The 27,503-nt window shown below is 40.1% G+C and overlaps 1 protein-coding gene across 5 annotated transcripts; it reads right to left on the reverse strand.

The window, feature by feature from the left end:
- Positions 1–658: 658 nt before the first annotated feature.
- PRPF40A (pre-mRNA processing factor 40 homolog A) lies at positions 659–27,433 on the reverse strand. Of its 5 annotated transcripts, none has more exons than XM_080400068.1 (26): positions 26,815–27,433; positions 25,283–25,420; positions 22,275–22,355; positions 19,140–19,170; positions 18,892–18,914; positions 16,866–16,943; positions 16,651–16,761; positions 16,088–16,208; positions 14,806–14,830; positions 14,129–14,443; positions 13,128–13,236; positions 12,109–12,173; positions 11,310–11,474; positions 10,493–10,601; positions 8,981–9,131; positions 8,121–8,254; positions 7,612–7,726; positions 7,363–7,454; positions 7,072–7,188; positions 6,418–6,555; positions 5,725–5,820; positions 4,683–4,769; positions 4,497–4,593; positions 4,329–4,390; positions 3,064–3,198; positions 659–1,884 (listed from the first exon to the last, which is right to left on the reverse strand). In XM_080400068.1, the coding sequence occupies exons 1-26, from the start codon at positions 27,175–27,177 to the stop codon at positions 1,792–1,794; spliced, it is 3,051 nt and encodes a 1,016-aa protein (XP_080256194.1). In that variant the 5' UTR covers positions 27,178–27,433; the 3' UTR covers positions 659–1,791. The 5 variants fall into 5 exon arrangements, with proteins under 5 accessions (XP_080256194.1, XP_080256192.1, XP_080256191.1 ...); XM_080400066.1 differs by having other exon boundaries at positions 7,363–7,466; XM_080400065.1 differs by having other exon boundaries at positions 16,866–16,967.
- Positions 27,434–27,503: the final 70 nt, after the last annotated feature.

Consider the following 27,503-nt stretch of genomic DNA (forward strand, 5'->3'; position numbering starts at 1 on the left):
TTTAAAGTCTCCGCTGATTGTACGTTGTTGGCACATCAACTACTGGCTGTCCTGCCATGCTCAGCAAAGCCACTTGCTACTGGGGAGAAACCTGGAACAAAGCTGCTTCCGCTGGCAACGTCCCAGATTTTTATGTTAAACACACTACTAGATACAAGGAACTACCACAAGTCCTGCCTGACCAAACTCAGGGAGGTGCAGGGCCCGGGGAGCCCTAAAGAAAGCAAGTGGGTGAGGAGTCCCCTCACACCACAGGGACACCACCAAAATTTAGATGCTCTGTACGGAATGTCCTGCAAAGGCCATCTCAGTAGAACAGGCTACGGGTTTTTGTATTTCAAACTAACTTCCATATCAAAAGAGCATTCTTAAAAAGTCTGAATCATGTAACCACCCTAGCAAGAAAATTGGACCTTTTGGGTATTTGTGCACTCATAACAGCTGTCATGTATTAGGAAAAAAAAAAAAAACAAAAAACCACCAAAAAGGAAGCTGAACTCTTAACTAGTCTTCAAATAGTTCTTCTGAGCACATATGTTGCTCAAATTTAACAATGAGGAAACAGTAATGATTCATCAAAGTTTTACAGAGTATTTAAAACTAGAAATAAATAGTAGTACACGCTAGAAGTTTAAAGCTAGAAATAAATACTAGTACACACTAGAAGACAAGGTTTAATAATAGATAAAAAAAAAATGTACAAAAATATTCTAATCAGAGAAGTTTCCAAATATGTACCACAGCCGCTTGCAGAGCTGGGCTGGCACAACCTTCCTAAAAGCAAACTGACCAGAGACAACCAAAAAGAGGAGACTGGGCTTAACCTTCTTCCTTCTCCCTTCGCAAGGGATCTTCTAGGTGCGGCTACTGTTGAAACACGGTGGTACATTCTTCAGCAGGTTCTTAAGGCAACAACATTGAAGCTCATTTACAATTTCATTTTGATTTTTAAGTTTTCTTAATGTGAAGATAAACGCTGGAGTAACACCGAGAGCTGTTCCATCGGGTTTTAGGGGAACAGGAGCAGCAGCTGTGAGATGCACACCCTCTGCTGGCCCGTCACCTTCCCATCAACTGCATTTCCAGGGCTTTGAAAATTTACCATTAAAAAAAATAATAAAAATCATTCTGAGACAGTACATGGACACAAATCTCAGCCAGGAAGTCAAGTCTTCGTACAAAAGCTCAGCATTGGTTTGGCCAGTGATGCAGTTCCAATATCTGGTATTTTTTTGCAGTAAAGATCGAGAAACAGATTCATTCCTCCCCTTCCATTGCCTTCCCCTTTCCAAAAAAAAATAGTATCAAATCCATGAAACAAATTAAACCACAAGAAACTATATCAAGAATCTCTTTCTAAAAAAATGAAATTTATCTGCCCGCACTGGCCAGGAAAAGCAGCGTTACTACCTTTCTAGGAAGGACCGTACTTCAGGGATGCTTTGCTAGAAAGGTGCCAACACTTCCCTGGGCCTGCAGACGAGACCCAGCGAGCACCAGACGCCTTCCCTCGCGGCATTCCCCTCGGAGGGCTCCCTGCGCGGTGAGCGGAGCCCCCGTCCTGCCTAGCCGGCCAGGACAGGCACTCAGCTTCACGCTCAGAGTTTTATTCACTGTTCTAGATTTGATGCCAGGCCCATAATAATAGTACTTGAATGTATTTAGGTGGTAAAATTAAACCCCACTGTTACTTCAACAATGGAACTCAGGATATCAGAACCCACATCCTGAATTAGACATTGGTTTCTTTTATTATGCCACAATGTAAACATATTTGGTATAAATAATTTCTCATTGATCTTCATCCAGTTGTTCCAAAAGAGTCCTCCTCTGTTTTTCCAACTCCCCTTCGCTCAGCTCACTGCCAGAAGTGTCCCAGTTCCCCTGCAGAGAGAAGGGGGGTTAGTGGTACGCACCATGCGCTTCCCAGGCTGCGCTGGCTCCCGGGGGCCTGTACGGCCCACGCCCCACTGGGACCCTCACAGCCCTCGCTCGGCAGGATACCTGCGGAAGGCCGGGGAGCGGGCGGCACAGAAGGCAGCTCGGGAGTCCCGAGAGTGGCGGTGGCAGCAGGAGCAAGCAGCAGGGAAGGCAAAGGGGAAATGGCAAGCTAAGCTGCGTCCGCCTGTACACTGTGCTGTGTCTGCTTAATCACACCTGAGTTCACGTTCTCAACAGACGATGCCCACATTAGGCCACGTAATTGGGTTTTTCAAAGGCATCTGGAGGCCAAAGCAGCTTATTTTAAGAAGATAATATAAAAAGCAGACATCGGCCCTCCAGCCTCCTCTCAGAAGGCAGAACATATGGGGCATTATCCAGGACACCTCCACAATCTACATAACCAGAGCGAGGTAAATAATTCCCCCCAAAGAGACCCCAAAGATGCTGAACCAAAAGAAGTTTCTGTTTTTCATTCAAATACTTTCTCTGAGTCTTTGAAAATACTGTCCTCAACCCCTTCCAAAACAAGTTACACACAGAAGCAGCGCAGCAGAGAGCAGGACTGCAATCATAAGCATGCCCCCACATGATGTCCCAGCTTGAAAATTCCACGAGAATTGCAGAACTTTGTTCCGCTAAGGTTTTCTGCCAGTGTCAGCCTAGTGCCATCCCAGCACTGCAACTACTCAGATTTTAGACTGCAGGTGCCACCCATTCACTCAGGCATTTAACCAGCTGTGCGGCTCATCTCCTTTGAGAGCGATCTGGTCAACTGGATGGAAAAAAAGAACGCCAGTTCATTCATGAATACTACTTCGTCACAGTATGGACCAAGCCTCTGTCTATAAAATAACATGCCTCATTCACACTTTATGTCAACTCCCAGTGATAAGTAGCATTGAATCAAATAGCAATTTCACACAGTGAATGAGGGCATAGCATATGATCTGTATGATTAAGCTCTGCTTGAACATTTGGTCCTTTTCATATATAAATGGAACTGGAACATAAATAAAGCTTGCAACTTAAAGTACACCTATAAAGCTTGCATACCGTGCTATAGCATCCCACTGACACAAAGCCCAAAGCATCATATAAAAAGGAAACAAGAAAGCTTACAGAATCTTTTCCGGGTCGTTTTTTAGTAGGAGATTTATGTTTTGATTCAGATCTTTGTCTAGCTCTATCCTTTTCGCTTTCCCTCTCTCTCTCTTTTTTGTCTTTCTCTCGTTCAATATCTGATTCTGGTGAATCCTGCATAAAGGAAGTGGGAAATATTAAATATATTAGTTTACAGAATAACCACACCTCAAAAGCCTGACTTCATTTCAATATAGACCATATCAGAAAAACTGCTTAAAGTGGTTACTAATCAAGCACAACCTAGTAACCACTGCAGAAGTAATGCAAAATAATTACTAAAGTGATTTGAAAAGGAGAGAGGTTTGTTCAATACAGAAGAACTTTCACTGTTTTCAGTGCATGCAAAGATGGAGCATGATGGATGCCAGACAATAAACCTCTCCTGTGTACACATGTCACGCATTCAGTAACATCCCTGGACAGGGTGAAATCTGGTAAACATTTTTCTGTTACATGGCTGCTCGGCCATTCTTGATTGCTTTAAAGCTGGTTGGGCTTTTACTGGATATTAACCACGCTGCGAGGGATTAGCTGTTTCCACACCATGTTTCAGCCCAGTGTTGCTAAGCTTACGTGACCCCTGTGTGTTGAAACCCTTTAGCACTAGTATCTTACTTAACGGCTAACAATAGCCACTCTCCTTATGGCCACTGGCGGGCACAGCTAACTGCTCAAAAATTACAGAAACAAAAGAATACATCAGTTTTGTAGAGTTTTGCAGCCAGCATGGGCTCAGAGACCCAAGCTCCTTTCTTTACCTAGGACAGAAAATACTCTTTGGCCTCAACTGATCTAGAAAGTTCTTTTTGCTCTTTAGATCCTTTTGATGCTCCAGTACATTTGATATCAGAGCTTCGAATGCAAGCCTGACACTCAAGCAGATGAAAGGAATGAAGGTCAGCATAAAGCAAAGGGAAAAGACAGCTGGGACTCTTCCCAGCTCTCCACAGTAGAAGGGAACACCAAGATTTGCCATGGTAAACTGCAAATGCCAGGTGCTGCTATGTAAAGGCCTTCACATCTGTGTGTGTGGTTGCAGTTAACCCCCCTAGATTTAGCAAAGAGTTTAATTTTACAGTATTTATGACAGAAGTTATCATGCTGCCAATACTCTCCTCCAGTCTGATCTCACATACGCTCCCTATTACAGCCGGATGATTACAGATACCTAAAAAGGATTGCTGGAACCATAAAGTGTCAAGTTGTCCATTAACCAACTCAAAAAAGTTAACTGCACTTACAGACTTATGTCTTCTCTTCTTGCTCTTTTTCTTGTGTTTTTTTGACTTCTTGTAACTTCTCTCTGCAGACATAGGAAGCAACAAAAATTCATCAACAGAATTATAAAGACTTGGCAATAAAAAGGTAATGCTCACTTAAAAACAAGAAAACCAAGAAAAACCTCATACCAGATTCAGCACTGGAAGAACGTTCAGAAACTGATCTAGATTCTGAACGCTGCCTCTTCTTCTTTGAATGGCTATCGTCATCTTCAGACTCCGAGCCCTTGACATACAAAACCAACAGGATTAGCAAGACAACAGCGTTACAAACAGTTATGGAGGTAGATCTTAAGACATCATGAAACACCTTACCGAACGAGAACGTGATCGCTTCCTGTGATGTTTTTTAGACTTTTTAGAATGTTTCTTGTTCTTTGAATGGTGATGCTGACACTCGTGCTAGAGTAACAAGGGAAAGCAAATGTTAGGATACAGCAAGAAACTGTAATGGTGTTTCTCACCATCCACAAAAGGCATCTATGGCTAGCAGTGGTTAAAAAAACATAATCAGGCCTTTATTGTGTCAAAACCTATAAACAGCGATCAGTATTGACCTGTTGAAGTTGTAATAACAAGCATCTAGGAGCAAGGAAACACAGCTTTAGGTATGGATACACACTGCTTGTTACCTGGATCCCTGTTTCGAAGCTTCCGATTTAAAGCCCCTGCTCAAGATGGCCCAGAACACACTGCATACCTTGCTCTGCCAAATGGGAAATTCTGACAAGCCATTTTAAGACCTCTTACAAACTCCGGCAGATGAAACAAAAAATTAAGCAGCATGTGCTGCAAAATCAAATCCCACATTATCTAGGAAAAACCAGCACCTTATTCAACAAGAATGACTTGTCAAAATTTCTGCAGCTTAACCCTTACTGCAGCCCATCCAAAAATAGAGTGAAACTGAACTACATCATCCCTTTTGCACACCAGCAAAAATATTGGCTACAGTAAAAAGAAAGTACATCGCAGAGCTTTAGTATGCAAGTTCCAGATCTGTAGTGAATGAAATACTGCAGAAGTTCTATTTCTAGTTTCATCACACTTTGTATGATACCATGGCAATAAACAATGTGTCCTAAAATAAAGCCAGAATTTCTGATGTGAACTTCTGAAAATTCTTGAGGGGAAGCAGATTAACAGAACAACTATGTATCAAATAATATCAAGTAACTGTAATGTTTCTTCAATTCCTTACTTTCAAGATAAGGTTCTAATACCCATTACTTTTAGGTAATGTACAATGCCCACTGTAACAAAGATCAGTACAGTTCTGTGCCCCCCTTTCCACACAATTTAAGAACAAATCAATGATGAACTCTAATCAGAGGGAAAAAAGAAAAGTAATAATTACCTCTAGTACATGCATGAAATCTTTAAATATTCTTTTCCTTTCAGACTCCAGAGTGATGTCTTCAAATGCTGGCTCCTTCACAAATCTATCTCTGATCTGTAAGAAAAGCAGCAATGAAATACATGCCATACAGAAATAATAATAATAAAAAAATCATGATTTTTCCAGTGTACTGTTACAAGGCTGAACTTTTTTTTATGCCAGCTTCACAACCAGAAGAGTCTTCAGTAAAACTGTAACAGATGGAAGCACGCAGAGTCAGACTGTTTTTCCCTGCATATGCCATTTAAGACATGCAAGCTTGTAAATGCACGCATTTTTATACAAAGTATACTTTGAGAGGAAAGCTTTTAAAAGGTTATCTTAACCTGAACAAAGTTACAGACTCTTAACTAAGCAAAGTCTTTTATCTCCATATCAATTGTTAGGGGGCTTCGTGTGTTTTGGGGTGGGGTTTTTTTGGGTGGTGGTGGTTGTTTTTGTTTTAAACTATTCAAACAGAAGTATCAAATGAAGTTATTCACATCCAATTTCAAATTTTACTGAAGAAATGACAGGACAAATTTCATGGGTCTAAGTTATATGGAAACATTAACAACTTAAGAGAATCAAGGTTTACTTATACAAGCATTAGCATGCGCAGCCTGTTAAATATATTTGGAAAGACTTTCATAATCGACTGACGATACATACATCTTCCCAGACAGCGTCCAGTTCAATGGGAGGAGTAGCTTGCTTCAACATGCTCTTGAAGGCAGACTCTTTCCGCTTCATTTTGCGAGCTTCTTCTTTCTCCCTCTCTCTTTCACGGGCTTCTGCCTTCTCTAGCAGCTGTATCAAAAGCCATAAGATTCATTTGAAAGATATCAAAATGGAAGACTAATAATTCAGTTTAATGCAATTTCTGGAAAGCCCAATGACAGTTTATCTTTAGCGCTCCCCATTAGTCACTCGGGTATACAGGAAAATTAACCCATTACTTATTTTTAAAGCATGCAACTGCTGTTTCTCAAACAGAATCTAAAATAGTTAATACACCATGCAAGCCAGGACTACAGAAATACACACACACAAAAATCCCTGGTGAGAAAAGTTATAGAAGACAAAATTATTTAATTCCCTACCACAGAATTTCTCAAGTTGAAATATTTTATGATTTGAATAAAGATAAACCTCTGCAATCTTTATTTTGGGAACTGGTATCAGGATAAGCAACTCAAAGCACGGCATCTCTCTCAAATACTATGAAAGTAGTCATAGCACACACAGAAAATAAGTGCCGATTCTTCTTCTTATAAGAAATTTCGTATTACAAGTTTCTGAACATTCCTATATATTAATACTTACACTGTTGAAAGCCAGCTTGATATTTCCTGCATCTAAAGTAGTAGCTCTTTTAGTTGAACTGATGACCGTAACAAAATCTTCAAAAGAAGTATTCACTTCAACCACAAATCCTTTATCCTGTAAGAAAATTGCTTCTTTGGTATCAGGTAAGTCAGGAACCCTCACTTCAGTACTAATGCACATGACATCAATGCAATGTGAAATCCCATCTCCCAGTAGCAAATTCACTTGAATGATATATTTGGCATTAAAAAAAGAAACCACGTAATAGAGCATTTTCCCCCCTCTCACCTTTAAGATATCCTTTATTATCTTCTTCTCATCATGATAACGTGCTTTCAAGTCTTCAACATAGAACTTGAAAAGGTCAAGTGCTGTTGATCCTGATGAAAAAACTAGATAAGTCAAAAGCTAGCTCTAATAAAAGAGCTGCATTTTTTTAGACATTTAGAAAATATACAAATAACCCTACTCTATTCTGCCCCAAATCCAAGACCTTTACCTGACTTCCTACAGGGTTGGAAAAGACAGTATTCTTACCAGGCTGACCAAGCATATTAGTGAATCTGATGTCAGAGCTTATGGTTGGGTACAACTCCATCCAAGAGGACATCGAATGTAGTTGTCCGTGCTCATGCAGTTCATCTAAAAATAGCTACAAAACACAAATGAAAGGGAGATTTGTAATCACTCATCATACTTTTACTTGGTTAACAGCTGGAATGGATACTCTTTTAACAAAAATGGAATTCCAGTTATCAAATGTGATTGAAAAGTAATCGTTTACAACATCATTTCTTCCTGCCTTCCTCCAGCATTTCCAATGTTCCAGCTGCATCTCCTTTCCATTCAAATCTTTTTTCCTCTTACCTTCCTCTACTCCTGCAGCTTTCCGGCAAACAGATGTATTAATACAGCAGACAAAATGCTGCAGTGCTGCCAACTGATGCATTATACACACCTGTTAGCCTACCCTAAGAAATAAACAAACCCACACAGAATATCTAATCACATGACATGTCTAGGACTGAAAAAGAAAGTCCACAAACCTGGAAAGATTCTCTATTTTTACGCTGCCTCCTTCTTTCTCTAAGCAAGCTTTTCTGTTTTTCTTCTTCCTCTTCTTTTTCCAATGCCCTGATATGTTCCTCAAAACAGATCAGAGCATCTTCTTTATCCATGTCTAGCAAAGGTTACAACAGAGTGGTTAGAAGAAAAATAAGGTATTTCTTCCCACAAACTGTACAAAGTTTCTTACTATGAGGTAATGGTTGCCCCAACCAGGATAAATTATTGCCAACACAGAGCACAGAGACCTTTCTAAGAAAAGTACTGTGGATGAGCACTTGCGCACCTCTCCGCATTACCACAGGCATCCTGAAAGTACAGGACAGAGCTAAGAACACAGGGCATCTTTGTCAATGCTTTAGCAGCTGTGTAAATGCATACACTGCTCTTAAAATACAGGATCAACTCAATGTTAAGAAAAATGTGCTCGTAATGGAAAACCTGCCTTCTTACTCTAAGAGTAAAACAAATGACTTTCCTAGGAAAGCAAACACAGCAGGACCTCACTCAATGTAGCAGAAGGTAACGTAACTACATGCAACACAGATCATGTTGTCAAATACTCCTTCAAACTTCAAAGGCTAACAAATACTAAGGCAATTCAATCACCACAAAAAAGGTATCCTTTGCTTTATCATTAAGATTAGTCAGTTCCTGATTTTTAAAGCTGACATCTGTTTCCTAGGAACCAAACAAGTCAGGGTCCTTCACAAAGGCTGCTCAGCAGCTGTCACAGCGGCTCTGAACTGGGAAAGAGCAAGCCATACCCAGGCAAGAGTCCTCACTGCTAAAGACAAATCAATTCCCTCTTCCAAAAGAAACGCACAGACTTTTTACATACTCTGAAGTTCTTCGTCTTCTGCAAATGTAGGATTGTCCATCAGATACTGCTGAGCCTCCGACCAAGTAGTACAGTAGGTGACGTTAGCCATGTTATCTAGTATGTTCTTCAAAGCTTCCCAATTCCTCTTTCGTAACTGTTTGGCTTGTTCCTGAGCAGAAAACACATTGGGTTTTGTTGGGTTTTTTTGGTCAAATTTGAGGTTGTATAGACAAAGATACATGCCCCTCCCCTCCAAAGTCTGTTCTCCAAAATAAACGTTTAATTTACACAAAATTAACCTTTCATCTACACGTAAAGCAATGTAATACAATTAGGATCTACATATAATTTTTGCACACTATTTCTCACATCCACAGATAAACCATTCAGTACTATTATCTCTGATTGTTCCTGATAGATGGCAAAAGCTCACGAAACGGTGCTCATCTTTTAGAGGTACTGGTAGGGAACTGCCAGTACACTCAGTAGACAGTCAGTGCTGTAACAAGGCACCATGGCCCACTGTGCTGTTGAAAAGCAGATCTGAACCAGGTGTGCTATTCATAAGCAATTCCATAAGCGGTGCTGTTTGGATGGCTGGCCTCTTTCTGGTTGTTCTGCTTTTGCAGCAAGTGTGGACTTTAACGCTAGTCTTACTTAAAATCAATTTCAGAAACAGTCTCGCTACACAGCATCAAGCCCATGATAGTTTCAGTCTTGATTTGGAGGCAGTTCAGTATAAAAGCCATCATGTAACTTATTAAGATCATACTGAAAAATGAACACATTGCAAAATTAGCAGCAACATCTCAATAAAACCAAAGACTTTTCAAAGAAACTTCTATTTTATCTGCCACAGAGTCAAATCAGGGGTTCATCTTGTCCACCAGCAGACTGCAATGAAGTAGGGAAAGATAACAAGAGCTATCTAACTCCTAGCATGCTTGCCCAGTTTCAGACAGGCAGTTTTTTGGGAAATTTTGATCTTCAAAATGTTACCCTGCAGTAGTTAGTTCCACAACTTCAGTTGTGTACTGTGCAGGAACAGAACTTCCAATAGTTTGTATAGGTAAGGATGCATCACCTTCTGCCTGCTAACTCTCCTGAATTCCCCTTACATACTGTATGAGAAATAAGGAACAACTGTCTCCAAATTCACATCTACAAGATCACAGTTTTGAAGAGTTCCAACAATGCTTTTTTCCCTGTCCCCTTGCCCCATCATTACATCTTGCCAAACCGGAGCTCCCTCTCTGTAGTGTCTCATAGTTGATAAATCTTGCCTCCCTTCTGGTCTTTTTTCTCTCTCTCCCTTCAGAGAGAGGGCAAACTGACCTGTAACCTGGAAGCAGTATACAGTTCACATTCATGCAGCGACATGCTCACTTCTCCATGGCTTTCCTCTCCTGCTGTTAGCATTCTGACTGTCCTTGAACAACATTCAGAATTGCCCTGCTTGCAAAGACTTCTTTACTAAGAATTATAAACTAATTTACAGGTAACAAGTGAAAACAGACATCTGAAAGTTACCTTCTCTTTTTTAGACAGAAAAAACAAGACATCTTCATAAATTTCAAGACGATCACGCTCAGATATCGCATTCCAGACTTCCATCTCCCCAAACATTTGTTCAGCTTTTCTGCACACAAAAGAAAAAGCATACAATAATTTATTGACGAACACTGATTTAAACTGCCCAATTGGCTTACAATGATATTAATGAACTGTTACAAGTAGTAATGCTTTTGTAAGACAACTCCCCAATTTTCTCTCGTGACTTTTTCCATGACACCTGTCTATCTCCTACAAATAAAAGAAATAGTTAAAAATTAAAGCTGATCCCACTATACACTCCTCTCAACAGAGGTACAAGTTTACCTGCAGTATGTTGCATTAGTGTTTTTATCTGAAGGCTAGCACATGTTCAGGTCACTGTTCTAACAAACACTATGGGAAATCAGATCTACAAAATTTCCAACAACAAGCTTATTAGATGTACGGCCCTTTGAGCATGAACTTCCATGAACAAGCTATTAGAACTACTTTGCTCTCAACAGGAGATGTAATATAAAACCCCTCTTAGTGTTATCTTTCATTTCTACTTATCAGAAGCTTAACCCATTATCATCAGCACACCACTCATTTGAGCTGTTTTATGCCTGGATCTTAAATACATACTGTGAAAATGAGATTATATTTATACGTGTTCCTATAAAAATCTCAGTTATGCACTTTCCCAGGCTGAGCACATACAATGGTTAGCATTCACCAAGAGCAAAGCAGCAAGATTTGATTATTAACTTGGCAAGCTAGTAAAGGCTGGAACTTCATTTAATATTGGTCTTACTTGTATCTTGTTGTAGATGTCATCTTTTCATGGTTTTCGAGAAAACGCTGGAAGGACTCTTTAGCCTCTTTGTATTTTGATCTTGCTTCTTCTTTCTCTTCTTTTTCTGTTTGAACTTTGTAAGCATTAAATGCTTGCTTTTTTTCACTTAATTTTGCCAAAGCACTTCATATCAAAGAGAAAGAAAACAACAATGTCCATTATACAAAAGGGAGGAATTAGATTAGAAAAACAAAACCAAAGCACCAGAAGTAACAGATTTGAACAATCCAGATTTTTGAGACAAAATTAATCTAAAAGGCCAGTCACCACTCTGGCTCTCCCTCAGGATTAATGGAAGATCATTTTTGAAAAAGCAATAAAAACAAGCACTTACTAATAAAAGTGGTTAGTAGTAAAACATAAGCTACTATCAGGCCTTCAGGTTGCATTTGTGTGTTTCACATTACAATACTATTTTTATTATAGATATCAACCACTTTTCTGCAAATGTTTATAGCAGCCACTCATTTCAGAAAGTAACCTAGAAAGTTTTCAGCTCTATCACTGTAAATGCATGCTCTTATTCCCAAGGAAAGAACATAAATAGCATAAAATACAAGCAAAAACTGCCACATCATTTCCAAATGAAAAATTAAGCCTAGGACTTCCATTTCTTTATGCAGGAAAGGAACAAAGTTCCCTGACAGTGGTACATGTTCACAAATGCACAAACAGCTATTAAAACAATCCTAAGTTATGTCAGTAAACACCTGAAATAGTATTTGTGTAGAAATTTGAGGAAAGAATCGAGCAGTACCTGTATCTAGGATCATTAATGATCATTTTCATAGCTTGCTCCCAAGAAGCATTGGATGGTACTCGCTGTGAAGACATTAAATCATTCATTAATTAGATTTGTAACCAACATCCAACAATGAGCAGTTCCTTAAAAAATAGCCTTTAGGGGGAGGGAAAAAAAAAAACAACCAACCAAAAAAACCCCACACTACACTTTCAATGTTAAGACAACATTCTTTGTCACAATTTTTTTTTCAAAATTTTATTAACAGTCAACATGGAAAACGAAACAAGGTAATTCTGGGATTATTGCTATTTTTACAATAAATTCTTCTGGAAGTTTATCTACTACACAAATATGTTGACTCTCTATACAAAACACAAACAATACTCTGAGTGAAAACCAAAGCCAGTCTCTTTTTACTCCCACTTCATCTCCATCTTTAAAAAAAGACAAAGAATTGAGAGCTCAGACACTCAGGCAACACTTTTATTAGAAGTGTGCCTCACTGTCAGGCAACAGTATTGGCAACCATAATTTCCACAACACTTAAATACAGTTTTAGAATTACTATTTCACAGTGGGGAAAAAAAAGTGTCTTTAAATCAGACTAGCTTATGAAAACACTGAATACGAAATCTAACAGTTTGTTCTTTTTCCATATGGACCTTTACACTGTCTCTGAAGCTTCTAATGAAGCTGTCCATCAAATCACTCACGATTCTAGTCTGAATTTTAGACAAAGACCAGATTGCAAGTTTGTATTAGCATAGGGATCACGTAAAAGGAAGAAAAGAACACACTGAACTGAGAGCCCTGATAAAAATTCAACACCTCCCCAACTCACCTAAAGAGCTGAAAAAAATTTGTTTAAACTGTGTATTGCTTTCACTGTAGTGTTCTTTTCCCTCACTTCTTGTCTAGTACAGAAGTCCTCTTCCACAACAGTGAAAAATTCTTCACAAAAAGTCTAGCAATTTCTGGCAAATGCAGTTTTTGTAGTTCAATAAAGCATTAAGAATAGTTGACCGAAATACCTTTTCTTTTAACAGTTCTTTAAATGCTTGCTTTGCTTCTTCCTTTGTATTCCACGTATAGGTTTTTTTAACTGGTTGGGCATCATCATCCTCTTTCTTTGAAGAACCACTATACATAAAAATCAGTAATTTTGTTACTTAAGCATTTTTTTCCTAAGTTAGAGCCACCGAAGTGTCATAAACCACCATAATCAGACAGAATGAGTCTCAAAGAGAAATAATATGCTACACGTGATTTGTACAAGACAAATTGTGTACAACACCGCAATTTGTACAAGACTTTTCCTTAAAGACACCATACACAAACTAATCAAAAAAGCAGCAAACTATTTCAGAAAAGTATTAGCACTTATGCAATTGGCTACCTGCTCAAGTTATTTAGAAATTATTCATAAAAATATAATGCTGAAATTTAGCAGGAATATTTCATATATATATATACACACACATATATAAAAAAATACAAAGGGATGTGCCTAAAAATATGCCTCTTGCCCTTAATTATCTCCTGCTGGCTATAATGCCCATAGCGTGTTTCCTTTTTGTTTGAATGATAAAAATCATAAGCTATAATTCTCCATTATTAAAAACCAAAGGATCTCATTTTTGCTGGAACAAGCATTTTCATCTAACAACAGCCAATTGCACAGATCTATGGAAGAGGAAACCATACAGGGTAAGCATATAACATTACCCCGGGAAACTCTTACAGCTATTGAAAACTCATGAAATGTTCACATCACTGATGCTCTCTGAAGGGTTTAAGAGCTTTGGGAGAGGGCTGGCAAGGGAAGGCGTTAATTTTTCTAAAAATAGATTTAATACTTCTTTAATTCTTTCTTACTCATAGTTCTTCTCTGCTGCCATTGATTCATGCTCACGTTTCACTGAAGAATCAGCTAACTTTCAAAGAAGCCTGGCCACCTACAATTGAAGATAAACCAGATCCTAGAAGAAATACAAAACTGCAGCAAAGCCACACGCTTTGTAGTTTCACTTACTCTGCTGAGGCCTCCTGCTTGGAAGAGTCGTCTGCTGCATTAGCAGCAGCTTCTGCATTCTGTTCCTGCCCAGCAGGTGCAGATGTTGCTTGTCCCTGTTCCTCAGTTGCTGCCGTGCCAGCACTCTCATTTTCTCCCACAGAAGAAGCTGCAGCAGTTTCTGCTTCAGGGGCTCCTGTTGCTGCAGAAGCAGCAGCGGTGGTAGTAACAGCTGCGGCAGTTTCCCCAGCAGTTGTGGCTGTGCTGGCTGTGCTTGTTGCTTCTGCTGCAGCAGCTGGAGTAGATGTCGCTGGAGTTGATTCTTCGGGCTTTGTGCTACAGGTATCAGAAAACAGAAACAGTCACATACAAGCATGGGACAACATAATTGTTCAGACAAACCCATAGTTCAAATAAGTTAATAAAAGTATGAAATCATAGTTTCAGGTCTAGTTACAAAGACTTACAAGAAGAACACAAAATTTTAGCTCAGAGAAAGTAAGTGCTTTATTGAAACTGTTTATGTAGATCAATCATTTTAGTTGATAAGTAACCTAGAATACATTATTTGAGTTTTTATGTATTAAGCCACTGTTTGGACTAGTTGCAAGAACGTTTTAAGATTCAAGGACTAGACTCTGTTTTTAAAAAATAGGCAGCATCACGTAAAAAACATTAGCATATCATTAAAAACATACCTGTTTTCTTCAGCTTTAATCATTGCTAGAGGAGAAACGGGAAAAAAACAATCAAAACAGCTTCAAAAATAGTTATATTTGCATGGTAAAAAGTTACTGTTAACATAATTTAATAGAAGCGTAGCTTCAAGTATTTTTTTTACTATTAATAATTTTAATACTTATACCCTTTAAAGACTGAAATCAATTCAGACTAAACCAAAACTTAAAAATCCCATTAGAGAAAGATGAGGGTATATGAAGAATGATTTCTTGGTTTACAATAATTGTTTCAGCTTTAAAAGACTAGTTTTAAGTACAGTTAGGCTTACTGAAACAGATCTATCTTTCTTTCTTTTCTATTCTCACAATCACTGATGCTTATTCTTTGTAGTACTTTTTAAAATACTCATTTCTTACCCCAGCTGACTTTGTAGATTTTTTGATCACCTTACAATACCAAATAAAAGCATGCTAAAAGCGAAAACTAGTTGCACAGCATCATACAATGTTTGTACAAAAGGGGACACTGCCTTTATAATACAGAGGGGCAGTAAAAAAATTACATGTTTTTGCCACATCACTTCCCTCAAAATAATTATTGTCAAAAATTAGAAGCAAATTGACACCTAAGCAAAAGCCTTACATGCAATTCTGGCTTTCAGCAGACAGGCAGTACTACTTCTTTGAGTATAAAAGACATTACTGTTTCCAAAATTCTTCCAAGACACCGAAACAAATAGTTCTTACTCAGTTATAAGCTATACAGTATGACAGAACTCCAGCACCCTTTTACTCTGGTTTCCCAAGTGAATGAGGATTAGAACAGCCACCCCTCTGCCTCTCACCTTTCCCCACCAGCCTGAACCCCTTCACAAATTATTAACTTCCTACGAGCTTCCGAAGGATTGGTAGCCAAGTCAGGGCCAAATTCTACAACAGCCCTAAAATAAAGGAAGACTAGAAGTATTACCGGCAGCTAACCCAGAGAGCAATGCACACAGCCCTTAACAAGCCACAGCATGTCACATGCAGATCCCGTTCCTTTTTTAGGGACACAAGGGGGAGCCGATGCGGCTGTCACATAAGGAAGAAGTTGGGGTATACCAGAAAAAAGGATGGTGACGAGGTGGTGAGGACACAGGAGGCAAAACTGCTCCATAGAAACCTCAGACTGCATGAACTCTACTGCATACAGCTCGTTTCAGTAGATTTAATCTCTAACAGAAGTTTGACTGCTAGGCTTTGATACCAAACAGCACGCAACTCACTGCCACCCTTCCTACTCATTTTTGTTAGTTACCTTCAAGATCCTCCAGCTCTTTGGGTTTTGCCCAGCGTGATTCCTTTGTTTGGGAATTGTAATAGTAGGGCTTTCCAGAATCAGATTTATACTCTTTCCAGGGACACTTAGACAACAATTGCTGATGAACAGAAAACAGAAAGTTAAACCTATAATGGTGTTCTACAATCAAAAGGATACCTAGGAGGGAACCGCAAACCCTATGCAAATAACTTAAGGATCAATGAATACAAGGCATATACTTGCCAAGGAAAAAACTCCCTAACAATAAACAAACATACTACTTATCTGTAATATGAAAGAATGCCATCTTTTTTAATAAACAAAATTTATCTAAAAATTGAGGAAAACTTGAGCATTTTGTCCATTTTGCAGCCTCAAGTTCTAGCAACATAAAAACATTTTTTGCAGCTTTTCTTATTTGAAGAGTTTGCTCCCATTAGGTAAAAAAAAAAATAATCTACTGGCATGGCCATCCCTCCTGCATGATAGTTATGATACCAAATTCTTGCACCCACACAAACTCATAAAGCACAGTAACCTTCATCTGCATTTAGCTTTACCTCAGCAGGAGTTTTGAGATCATCTGGCTTCTCCCACGTAGACTGCTTTGTTTCAGTATTATAGTAATACGTTCTTCCATCAGGTGATTTGTGTTCTGTCCACGTGGATTTCTAGGAAAAATAAAATATACCATTAATGATGAACAATAACTGCCAACAGAGATGCTAGCAAAAGCCACTAAAAAAGCTAAATACAAGTGGAAAGCAAGGGAAACCTGTTTAGAGTGCTCTTCATTAACAGAACTGTTGGTTGTGGCGGTTTGCTGGGCTGCGCAAACTACAGGATGTGTTGTCTGAGGGCGAAACAAAACAGAGCTCTGAAAAGACATTCTGGTTAATATTCATGTTTCATTTGAACACATATATTAAATACACTTAAGTAATTCAGCAGCAAAGGCAAGACAGCAAGCCAAAATCTAAACACATTTAGGGTAGTATTGTTTTCAAGAAAACACTTTGTGACAAGAACTTTTAGAGTCTCCCGCACCCCCTCCCATTCAGCAATCCAAGGCAGCCAATTGCTATCAGAGGAGAAAGCAAAAGTGAACACGATCAGACCCTAACAACTTCAAGTGAAAGTGCCAGAAGCACTCCCTGTTTTCAAACCTAAAATTTGCTTCAGGATTCTGACTTCAGGAGCTTAGTGTGAACTCAGAGAAGTACCTTCCTACTAGCTTTTCATCAACAGTTTATATAAACTCTGAAATCAGGGCTGGTGGAATACAGCTTTACCAGTCTCCTCTGTTTCAGTTACTGGATATGGCTGAGGAGAAACAACTTCCTTACAAGTCCAATGCCTTGTTCAATTACACAGAATGCACATCTCGCAGAAATCAAAGGACAATTGATATTCACAAATATTAAGCTAGATACAAGGTCCCCAAATTTTGAAGTAACAACCAAAAACTTACAACGGGGTACCTTGGAGGCCACATAACTATTTTTACAGATTCTGCCTCTTAGTTATCTAACCAAACTATTTTCTCCATCTTAAAACTAAATGCCTGGGATAACTTCTAGAAAAGTAATTTAATACTGACAAAATTTCAAATAGAAGTCTGAGTGACTGAAAGTTATTTGTAGTCATTCAAGGTGCCACCTGAAAACAGATTTAAAACTCTCTTCCAGATGAGGTGCCTACTTTGATACAAAGTTACACCGATTCATGATTGAAAAGTTTCACTATATATATATACACAGCACCAGTTCCATTCCATCAGTGATTTCCCATCTGATGGAAACGTGGAAGATACTGAAAAATCACCTAATGAAACAAGTTCAGCCTGTATGCCACCATCCTCTTTACAAGTTTAAGCTATGTTCAATCACTTTCCATGCAACCTACCCACTATTTATTCCATTTAGGTACTGAATTATGCTACGTTTCCACAAACGTGGAAGAAGACACTAACAAAAGCAAACTTCAAATAATGTCAAGATGAAGGGGGGTGGGAGATGGGGGGAAAAGAGTGTTAAGCTAAATCACCAATGAGCAGCAAAATTATTGATAAAGTGGTGATAACCATTCTTTTGAGGTTAGTACTTTATATTCTTCAAGAATGACAGTGATGTTTTCAAAATTACTATGGGTAACTATATAGGCTACTTTTTTTTTTTTTAATTGCTGAAGTGTCTGGTAACAAAACTCAGTAAACAATGCTAATACAGGTTCCAATAAATCACATGGGACTGAACAATACCAGAACCTTGACCTGGCTTCTCCTGCTAAGCGCAGGTGCATTAAGGAACAGCAAGGAAGACTTAATCTTACCACCTACCAAGTTCTGCTATACATATTAGAACTGGCTAAGCAAAATATTAATTAATATATAACAGGCAAAAAGTTACCCAAACTTAAATCTGCTATCTGCTTATAAACTGGTCACTGATATAGAAGGAAAAAAAAAAGGGGGGGTGGGGAGCGACAGAGCAGAGAGGGAAAACAGAAAGAGAAATAACCTCTTCTACAGTGCAAATAAAACCTCAACTCTATCCTAAGTAACCATCTAGCCTCACACTTGCAAAGATTTATATCTGAAAACATTACGTTACATTAAAGTAACATAGGTACCTAGCAACATGTGAACTGTAGCCTCACATAGGGCAAAAAGACCCAAAACCATCACAAGAAACATCTCATATTGCTGTCCTGCGTACCAGAAAAACTAGAAACAAATATACATGTATGCACACACCACCACATTGCCCTTACAATCTTAGAGAATTCTGGTTTTGACATACCTGAGTTCCAGGAGGCGTTACACCTAAAATATAAACAAAAAAAAATTTAAAAAAGGTTTGGTTGCTTTATTTTTCTATATAAACTCTAACTAATCAATGTTTAAAAGAAAAAATATTTCTGGGAATCAATGAAGAGGTTAATTACTGAAATGCTAAATCACATTTTACAGAAAAGTATTTGGTTTTTTTAATACTTCACCTAATTTTGGTGAAATATCTTGAAGTGGTAACAAATGATCTATACTTACCTACTTGCGCATCCATACTGTTCACCCCTGGCTGTAGAAACAATAAACAGACATCTAAGAACTGAATGCAACTGTGGTTAAATCATCAATAAATACAGTTCATATCCAAAAAAGTGCTTTCAGCAACAAAATGCTCTACTGCCTTAAATATGGACTTCTAACTTCCCATTGCCCACTTACTACTGGTCCTTAAAAAAGCCATTAGGAACATGAAGCAACTTTTCAGAAAAACAATATAAACAATATAACCGTAAACTACACCAGTGGGTCCCTTGCCATCCTTCCAGTACCCAACTTTATCTCCCAAATGGTGGTGGTGGGTTAGATTCTGAATTTCTGCTGGAGTAGCTTAGTAGGCTTCTGTTGTAACTACATGGCATAAGCCTTTGAACGTATTACTGTTGCATTCATAAAACTGCTGCTTGCAAATAACCAAAGCTCTTAGATACCCTTTTTGAAATTCTTTCAAAATAAAGAAAAAAAAAAAATCAGCAGAACTCAAATAGTGTTCTCTATTTCTTTCTTTTTCTGTAGGCAAAAATATAGCTTGCAGGTTCGTCTTTTGCTAGGATTTTTCTTTCAGATCTCTTCTTGAAACTTTATTAACAAAAAACTCCAAGTAAAGCAAAATTTGTTAAAAAAAGAAATCGTATTGGATCAATTATGTTTGATATTATCCAACAGGACTGCACCAGGTGAATCATCAACAAGCTTTAGGTCTTTAAAGTGCATTCTGTGTATTAAGTATTTCAGCTACCCTGTGTGTGCGCCTACTTCTGCAAGCTGCCAGTTGCGTACTGTCACTTAAGCAAGGCCGTAGTTATATATGTGTCTCCAGTACATAATCCTTCAAACAATTTTCTTTTCTTGTGCCTATGTTTACTTTTTCAAATCCCATTCTAATTTGCTGTGTATTTAAGAGCACTAATCTGACTGAAACAGTCATTTTTGGAATTACATCAGTTCTAATCAGCTTTCTGGAAGTGAACACTTCTGTAGATCACAAAGCAGACAGTGAACCTGCACAGGAGTGGCTCTGAAAGATCACTGTACTTGGATGAAACAGTCAAGACCAAAGATCCCTGACATCGGTACAAATCATCCAGTTGGCCTCAGTGAGCTTTAGATGACACTTTACACTTAGAGAAGATACCTTCCATCAGACAGCCAAAATTACAAGTTAATAACCTCATGAAGTTTACACCAAGCAAATCATCAGGGCTGCAAAGAAGGTCATGATTTTTTACTCACCTACAAATTATTTTAAATTAGGAGTGGTAAAATCATTCTTTTATTTCTAAAACACTTTCCAGACTGTTTCCTGGCTGGCACACATGTGATAGCAGAGAGGTACAAGAACACTGTCATGACAAACGCCTTCTCACACACATGTGCTAAGTGCAAGGTCCTGCTATTGCTGCCAAGAGGTTCAAGGGCAAAACGAAAAGCTGGATCCCTCTGCCATGCTACTTCACCTCCTAAACACAAATGTTACTCAATCAAAATTTATTCCTAAACCAGTATTAGAAAACAGAAATATCTGCCTTCTTGCCAAAATATGTAGAAAATATAGAGTAAAATTCAAAATTAAGACTGATTTCAGCACTGAACCCTCCCTCCCCTTTTAAGTCTCTTTTGGCCATAGCATTTTAAAGATTTTTATCTGAAGGTCTGAAATCCTTTTAGAATTTTCCATGAGCATCACTTGTCAGAAATTCGTAACAACTTCTGCGCGGCAAGTGGAGGAAAAATCACTAACATCCTTCCTTCCTACTTGGTAGCTTCTAAAATATTTAGTGCGTTAGGAAGTAGCTACATGAGCACAAGAACTAACGAAGCATGGTTCCCAAGAATTTGCCTAACAAATTACTGACTTTAACTTAAATTACACTAAGGTTGAGACATACGCTCTTATGTCATTAAACAGAGACCAGCAGTGAGAAACAAACCTGTAACCAACAGGAAGATTCTCTAGTGTCTGATAGTGCCCAAGCACGAAATTGAAGTTCTTCTCCACTCCCAAGATAATTAACACCCCTTCTCTGGTACGATTTTGCAGCCATCCAGCACATGTCAAGGTGACATTACATCCTTTTCCTAACAGTACCTTCTCTACTTATTTTGCAGAAACTGTATCTTTGTGATCTTTCATTACTCCAGAAGGCGGATGGACTGTTTAACACAATGCATCTGGTTACACACCACATATTTAGTAGATGAATTAAAGGTCTCTTTCAGCAAATCCTTGATGAAAAAAGGGAGTATTAACTAATTATTTTTTTAAAATATCAACAAAAGTAAAGGTCTTGTGCTTAGCACTATAGAAAATTTCAGAGTTCTACAAGGATGGAATCTGACTTGGGGATGTATCATCTGCATGGTAAGAAAATAAAAACCAATTTATTTCTGAATTTGAGTGGATAGAACTGTTTTTAAGTGGATTTCCTACAATTACTTTAAAACTCAAAAAAACCATCTATGTTAATAGGAAATACATTTAGCCTTTTCAACTTCGGAGAGAGACTGCATCTGTAATACCTGTTAACTGTTCCCTCTCCATTTCCACACAAATAACTTCTTCACACCCTTACTGATTTCACTAAACTTTACTCAAGATCTTGAACGTGCCAAATTTCAGAAGCTTTTTAAAAAAATCAGATATATAGTGGTCAGACAATTAGGCCTCCCTCCAAAGAGCCAGAGTTCACACTGGTTCCTGCCAACCTACAAGCAGGTGAGGGACAAGAGAGGAGGTCAGGGGTGCAGGAAGCATTATGGGAAGCAGAATCCAGAGAGAGAGAAAGGAAAAGCAGACATGGATACAGGCAAGAATTTAAAGACTGATGAAAATCCACAGGACATCAAATATCACTAGCTCTACCGCTCACAGAAATCTTTTTTTTACAGTAATTCAAGAGCTGGTGGAATACAGCTTTACCAGTCTCCTCTGTTTCAGTTACTGGATATGGCTGAGGAGAAACAACTTCCTTACAATTAGGAATTGCAACTTCATTGCAATTAGCAATACCTTTTTCATAATCCAATTCAAGAAAACAAAGGCATACACATACTGAAGTGAAGACAGCAACTGACACAAAGGCCTTTCAAAAACCAGAAAAGTTAAGCTCAACTCACCGGAACTGTAGGCTGCATAGCAGCTTGAGACATGTGAGACATCATCATTCCAGGCATTACTGACTGCATCATTCCAGGCATCTATAATTAAATAGTATTTCAGATACATTTTATAAACAAAATATGAGGATTCTTTTATTTTTATTAAAAAGCAATTATCTGGTACTAGTTTTATAACTAAAAAAACCCCACCCTTTTAAGCACCTGGCAACAAAAAGTAAGAGTTTGTTGAATTATGATACCCTTGGTTACCCTCCCACAAAACGACATTAGGAATAACATGTCTACAGTATTCCAAAGTCTGATATGAAATATTAATAAAGACGACCATTTAAACTACAAAATAATAACAGCAAATGTGTGATCTGTTAAAAGCTATGAACAAAATCCTAAGTTAAAGCAGGAAAAATAAAGGCTGGGCAAGATTTCTGCAGAATTTCAAGGCCACACAGAATAAACTAAATACAGGAAAGGTAAACTCAGAGTCTAAGATTAGTTCTGCTCACATTTTTTGACAACTTTCAACCTGTTTCCCTTTCTTCTTATCTCTGCAAATAGGAAGAAACACTTTACAGGAACACTAGAAGAATTAATTTCTGCAAAGAACTTCAAGGTGAAGCAAGCTATTAAACATCACAGTTCTAAACCAATTCTGAACATTTTTTTTAAAGGTCTGGAAAAAAACTTAATACAGACACACAATATTAAACTACAGACAGTGTGAACTCGGTAATGGGGACACATCACGCTGCAGAAATGAAAAGTTTGAGTCCAGACTTGTATCTGAGAATGTTGGGTGGTCTGATTAGACCAAAAACACCCAGGAAACTACTGCTCGGATAAGCTAGCTTTTGCTCAAATCTTTATGCTTAGTCTCAAAGGGATAGTTACACAGAAGCGATGCATCACTAAAGTGATGCACAAAAAAAGATGTTAAAAATGCTACTTAAAAGTGTTTAATACCTTGCCTGTTTCCCATTACTTTTGCTGATCCTGGCTTTTAAGAACTTAAAGCCATAAAAAAGTGGCAAAATTAACAAAACATATAATTTAGGTCATTATGAACACGAACTTTTGGCCACTCATCCCAAACAGGTCTGGAGAAGTCAACCCCCTTCAACCTTTCAGTTACACCCCTTTACCTTTATTGTCCTTGGCAGGCTGGCCAAGAGACCCCATCCCCCTGTATCTTCAGGGAGCATCAGGTTACCACTCTCCTCATCTTGCATCTCGTGTGGAGAGAGGGATATGTGGTAGGGCTACCGCTCCACCCTCAAATCCACAAGGTTTTCTTGGGAGGGTGAGGGAGGAAGGAAAGACTGGAAGGCGGCCCCTCCTATTTCTCGCCATCCTGTAGAAGCAGGAGAAGAAAGCACTCTTGCCCCACCGCTACTTGTGACTAAGGGGGCTCTGAGCGTGAGAGACTTTTTAAAAGCCCTGGCTCACTCAGGTCCTGAAGAAATCCTGCATGCTGCTCGGTTTCTGCATAATGCTAACCCGAAGTCAGCACACAAAAAAAATTGGGGAGGAGAGTGATTTTTTTTCCAGAAGTGCTTCCTCTGAACAATGCTGACAGGAGGCCGTTGCTGTTATCTATGTGAAGCATCTGTCCTACAGGGGTTCACCTCAGAAAGGAGAAAAACAAGCTACAACACACCTCATCCTGCAAAGCCTCACAAATAAACCTCCGACATCTGCTGGAAGAAAGAGCTTGTCATTGAAGGAAACAAGCCAGCATGGGCTGATACTTCCAGCACAATAGTCCTGCTGTAGGAATATCACTGTCCTGTCCTCAAGGCTGTAGGCTAACCGACCCTCTAGTGCTCTCTCTGCTGTGCCATCTCCAGCTTCTTGCTCTACATCTACCAAGAATTCCCAAGTTCTCCATATTGCTCACTAGAATACTATAAATTGAAATACTCAATATATGAGAGTGAGAACAGTGGAACAGCAGATACAAAAGAACTGTTATGTTGAGGAATAAAACAGAATTGCTACTTGAGTTTCTAATGAACACACACACGAGCTCATGCTATTAGCTATCATGCTAATGGTCAGATCCTCCTCATCTTTTAAAACTGCATTATTTTTACACCAGAAGTTCTAATAGGCTGCAAAACCATGCTGAAGAGATTCCTACCAAGCCTTTCTATACCAGTTACAAACTAAAGACACATGCTCTATCCAAGGTACCGCAAAGGAAGACGCTGAGCTGCCAGCATGACCTGCGGGCTATTCTCAAGGGTTAATCCTCTATCTGCTCTGGCCTAGTTGATGACACTCAGCTGCTACTTGTGTAAACCATCATCACAAGCAGTATCACTAGAACATTTATTATATCCAGAAAGAGAAGTTCAGAATTTAATCAGAAGCCACACAGGAAAGGATCTCTGATTATTGAAAAGAAAAGCTTTAAATTTGTAAAAAGCATGGATGTGATTCTAGCTACTCTACCTGCCGACCCAGGTTCACACCTGTCAATCTAGATGCCTAAGTTTACTTTTCAATCACATGACACTAGCAACAACTGTACACACACAGAATTATAAACCACACCTTAGGATTCAATAAGAGATTCTGCAAAAATTCAAAACATCATTATTTCTTCCCTTGCATCTCCCTATAATTTTAAACTGTGTAGACTTAAGTTAGCCAAGAATTAAAGAAACATAAAGCTCTCTGCTTTTCAAAAGAACCACTACTTTATGTTTGTAGTATGTATTAGTAAGGCAACCTTACTTCATCAAAATCTGAAGAAAACTACCAAAAAGCTTTAATAAAAAACGAATTATGGATTCATACCCACAGCTATTTACAGTTAAAGTTACACATGAGGTGTATCAATTACCTGTTACAAATGAGAAGAGTTTCTGCATGGGTAGGAACTGCAGCACAAAATACCTCAAATTATTGTCCTCACCATTTGCAAGCTAGCACATGAGACTTACCTACCTTAGGGATTACCTGACATCAAGAAAAAGAAAAAACCATTTGTGAAACTGCCTTACCTGCCCCATTGGTGGTCCTCCCATGGGGGGCATCATCTGAGGCATCATACCGTGTGGAACTGGTGGCATATTTGGTGGTCTCTGACCCATAGGGTGCATTCCCATGGGAGGGTAATGTGGCATACCTGGGTGGCCCATCTGAAAGACAGCAACAAATGAGAAAAATCAGCATGAAACCAGCAACCTAAATCCCCCACAAAAGCATTAATAACAACGCAGCGCTCAACACTGAACTGAAAATTATTTGGGCAATTTCAGATCCATACTGCAAAAAAGCAAGGAAGATCATTCACTGTTCCAGGTCCTCCAGAGCCAATCATAATTAACAAATGCATTTAGAATTTCAAAACCTACATCCAAATGATAAAGAACCACACCATCATCATCTTTCATTTTATGGTTTGTCACAAAAAAATATACGAAATTTAGGAACACAACTATTTCTGCATGCTCTTCCAAACAATTACGATCAATGCAAGCAACCCACACAGAAGTCAATCAGATAGAGTATCTTCTACTCCTGATGCCCAAGTCTGAAATAGCTTCTACACTGCCTGCCACCCCTGTTTCTGTACCTTCCTAAAAGTCTGAATCCTGTTCTGTTCTCATCCTTGGTGTAGCCACACTGTTAGTACAAAAATGGGTAAAAACACTTTTTCCTATTTTCTTTTAACCGACTTACAATGATTTAACACAGTAAGAGCTTTCTATTGCAGACAAAAGCAACAATTCTACAAGTACCTTAAGATAAACTCTGGAAAGCATTTTACTTTTAAGAACTTGTAACTTAAATATGCATATACAGAGATATATGTCAGAAAACAGCACTAGTTTATTAATATGAAAACTATTCTTAAGCAAAGTATCTTTTAAGAAGGGTCCTTCAGAGAAAAAAAAGTAACAACACTTCTTGATGTGTTTAAAACCAATTTTTCTAGGCTTTTTTTTTTGTACCAGAAGGCTCTCTGAAGCCAGGAGCAGGTGGCTCATGCTAAGAAATCACCAACAACTAGGAAGGTTTGAAACTTCTGAACGTTAACACCTGACCCCCTGCCACATCCCTGAGTCTCACCAGAGACTCTGTGACAGCGTGCCTGTTCAGTGACTCGCAGATGCTGTCCAGTAACTCAGGGTAGAACAGCAGCGTTTCCTCAAAACCACCTCAGACGCTCCTCCGCGTGTAACAGCGCTTTCTTTCCCTTTCTGAGGGACCTGTTAACCAAGCACCCTCTGCCACCTGCCCGCCCCCCTCCCTGCGGGTCGCTGTGGCAGGGGCTCTCTCGGCGGGACCGGCCCTGTCCCAGCCTGCATTCCCCTCAGCCACCCCCCACTCGCGGGGCTCGCCAGCAAAGCGCCGCCCCCGGAGGCGGCCGCCCGCCAGGGCCCAGCGCCCTCGCAGCTCTGCCTGAACAGCCGACAAAGCCAGGCCCGCTACAAAGGGCCGCGGCCAAGGCGCGGGGCACCGCCGAGTGCCGCCAACCCCGCCGAGGCCGTGCGGGCGCGGCCCGGCCCACCCGCCGCCCCCCACTCACCATGAGGGAGCCGCGGTCGACGCCGCCGGGCCGCATCGAGGGGCTCAGCAGGCTGCCCCCGCTGCACCTGCCAAGAAGCCGCCCTCTGAGTGGCTGCCGCGACGTGGGGCCAAAGGGCATGAGCGGCTCGGGCTCCCCGCGGGGCGGGAGTAGCGGGGCCAGCAGGCTGACTGGCTTCCCGGCCGGCCAATCCGGACGGCCCGCCAGTCGGGTGCTCTTCGGCGATTGGTCCGCGGCGGAAGCGACGGGGCGGACGGCGTCCCCCGGCGTCAGCTGCATGAGGGGAGGGGGCTTCGGCAAGGAGAACGGGAGCGGCTGCGGGGAGGCGGTCGCTGCCGCCGCCGCCGAGTCCCCACCTGACATCGTGGCCGCCGGCCCAGCCGCGAGGAGCTCTTTTCCGCCTCCTTTAGTGTCGGCGCCCGGAGCCGCTCGCGGCCAGGCGGATGAAGAGGCCCCGCGCCAGGAAGGCGGCGGGAGCTGCGGAGAGAAGGCGGCTCGCCGGAGTGGACGCGCGGCGGCAGCTCGCAGAGGCGCCTCCCAGAGAGAGCGGCCCGCTGCCGGCGAGGGACCGGGCGCAGGCCCCGCGGGCCACGGAGCTGGAGCTGGGGGAAGTGGCTGCGGCGGGGGCCGAGCGGAGGGGATGCTGGGAAAGGGCTCACGTGGGCCGGGGGCGGGGCGCTGGGAGCCGG

Source organism: Falco punctatus, assembly GCF_963210335.1.
Source record: "Falco punctatus genome assembly, chromosome: 8".
In the NCBI taxonomy this organism is placed as follows: domain Eukaryota; kingdom Metazoa; phylum Chordata; class Aves; order Falconiformes; family Falconidae; genus Falco; species Falco punctatus.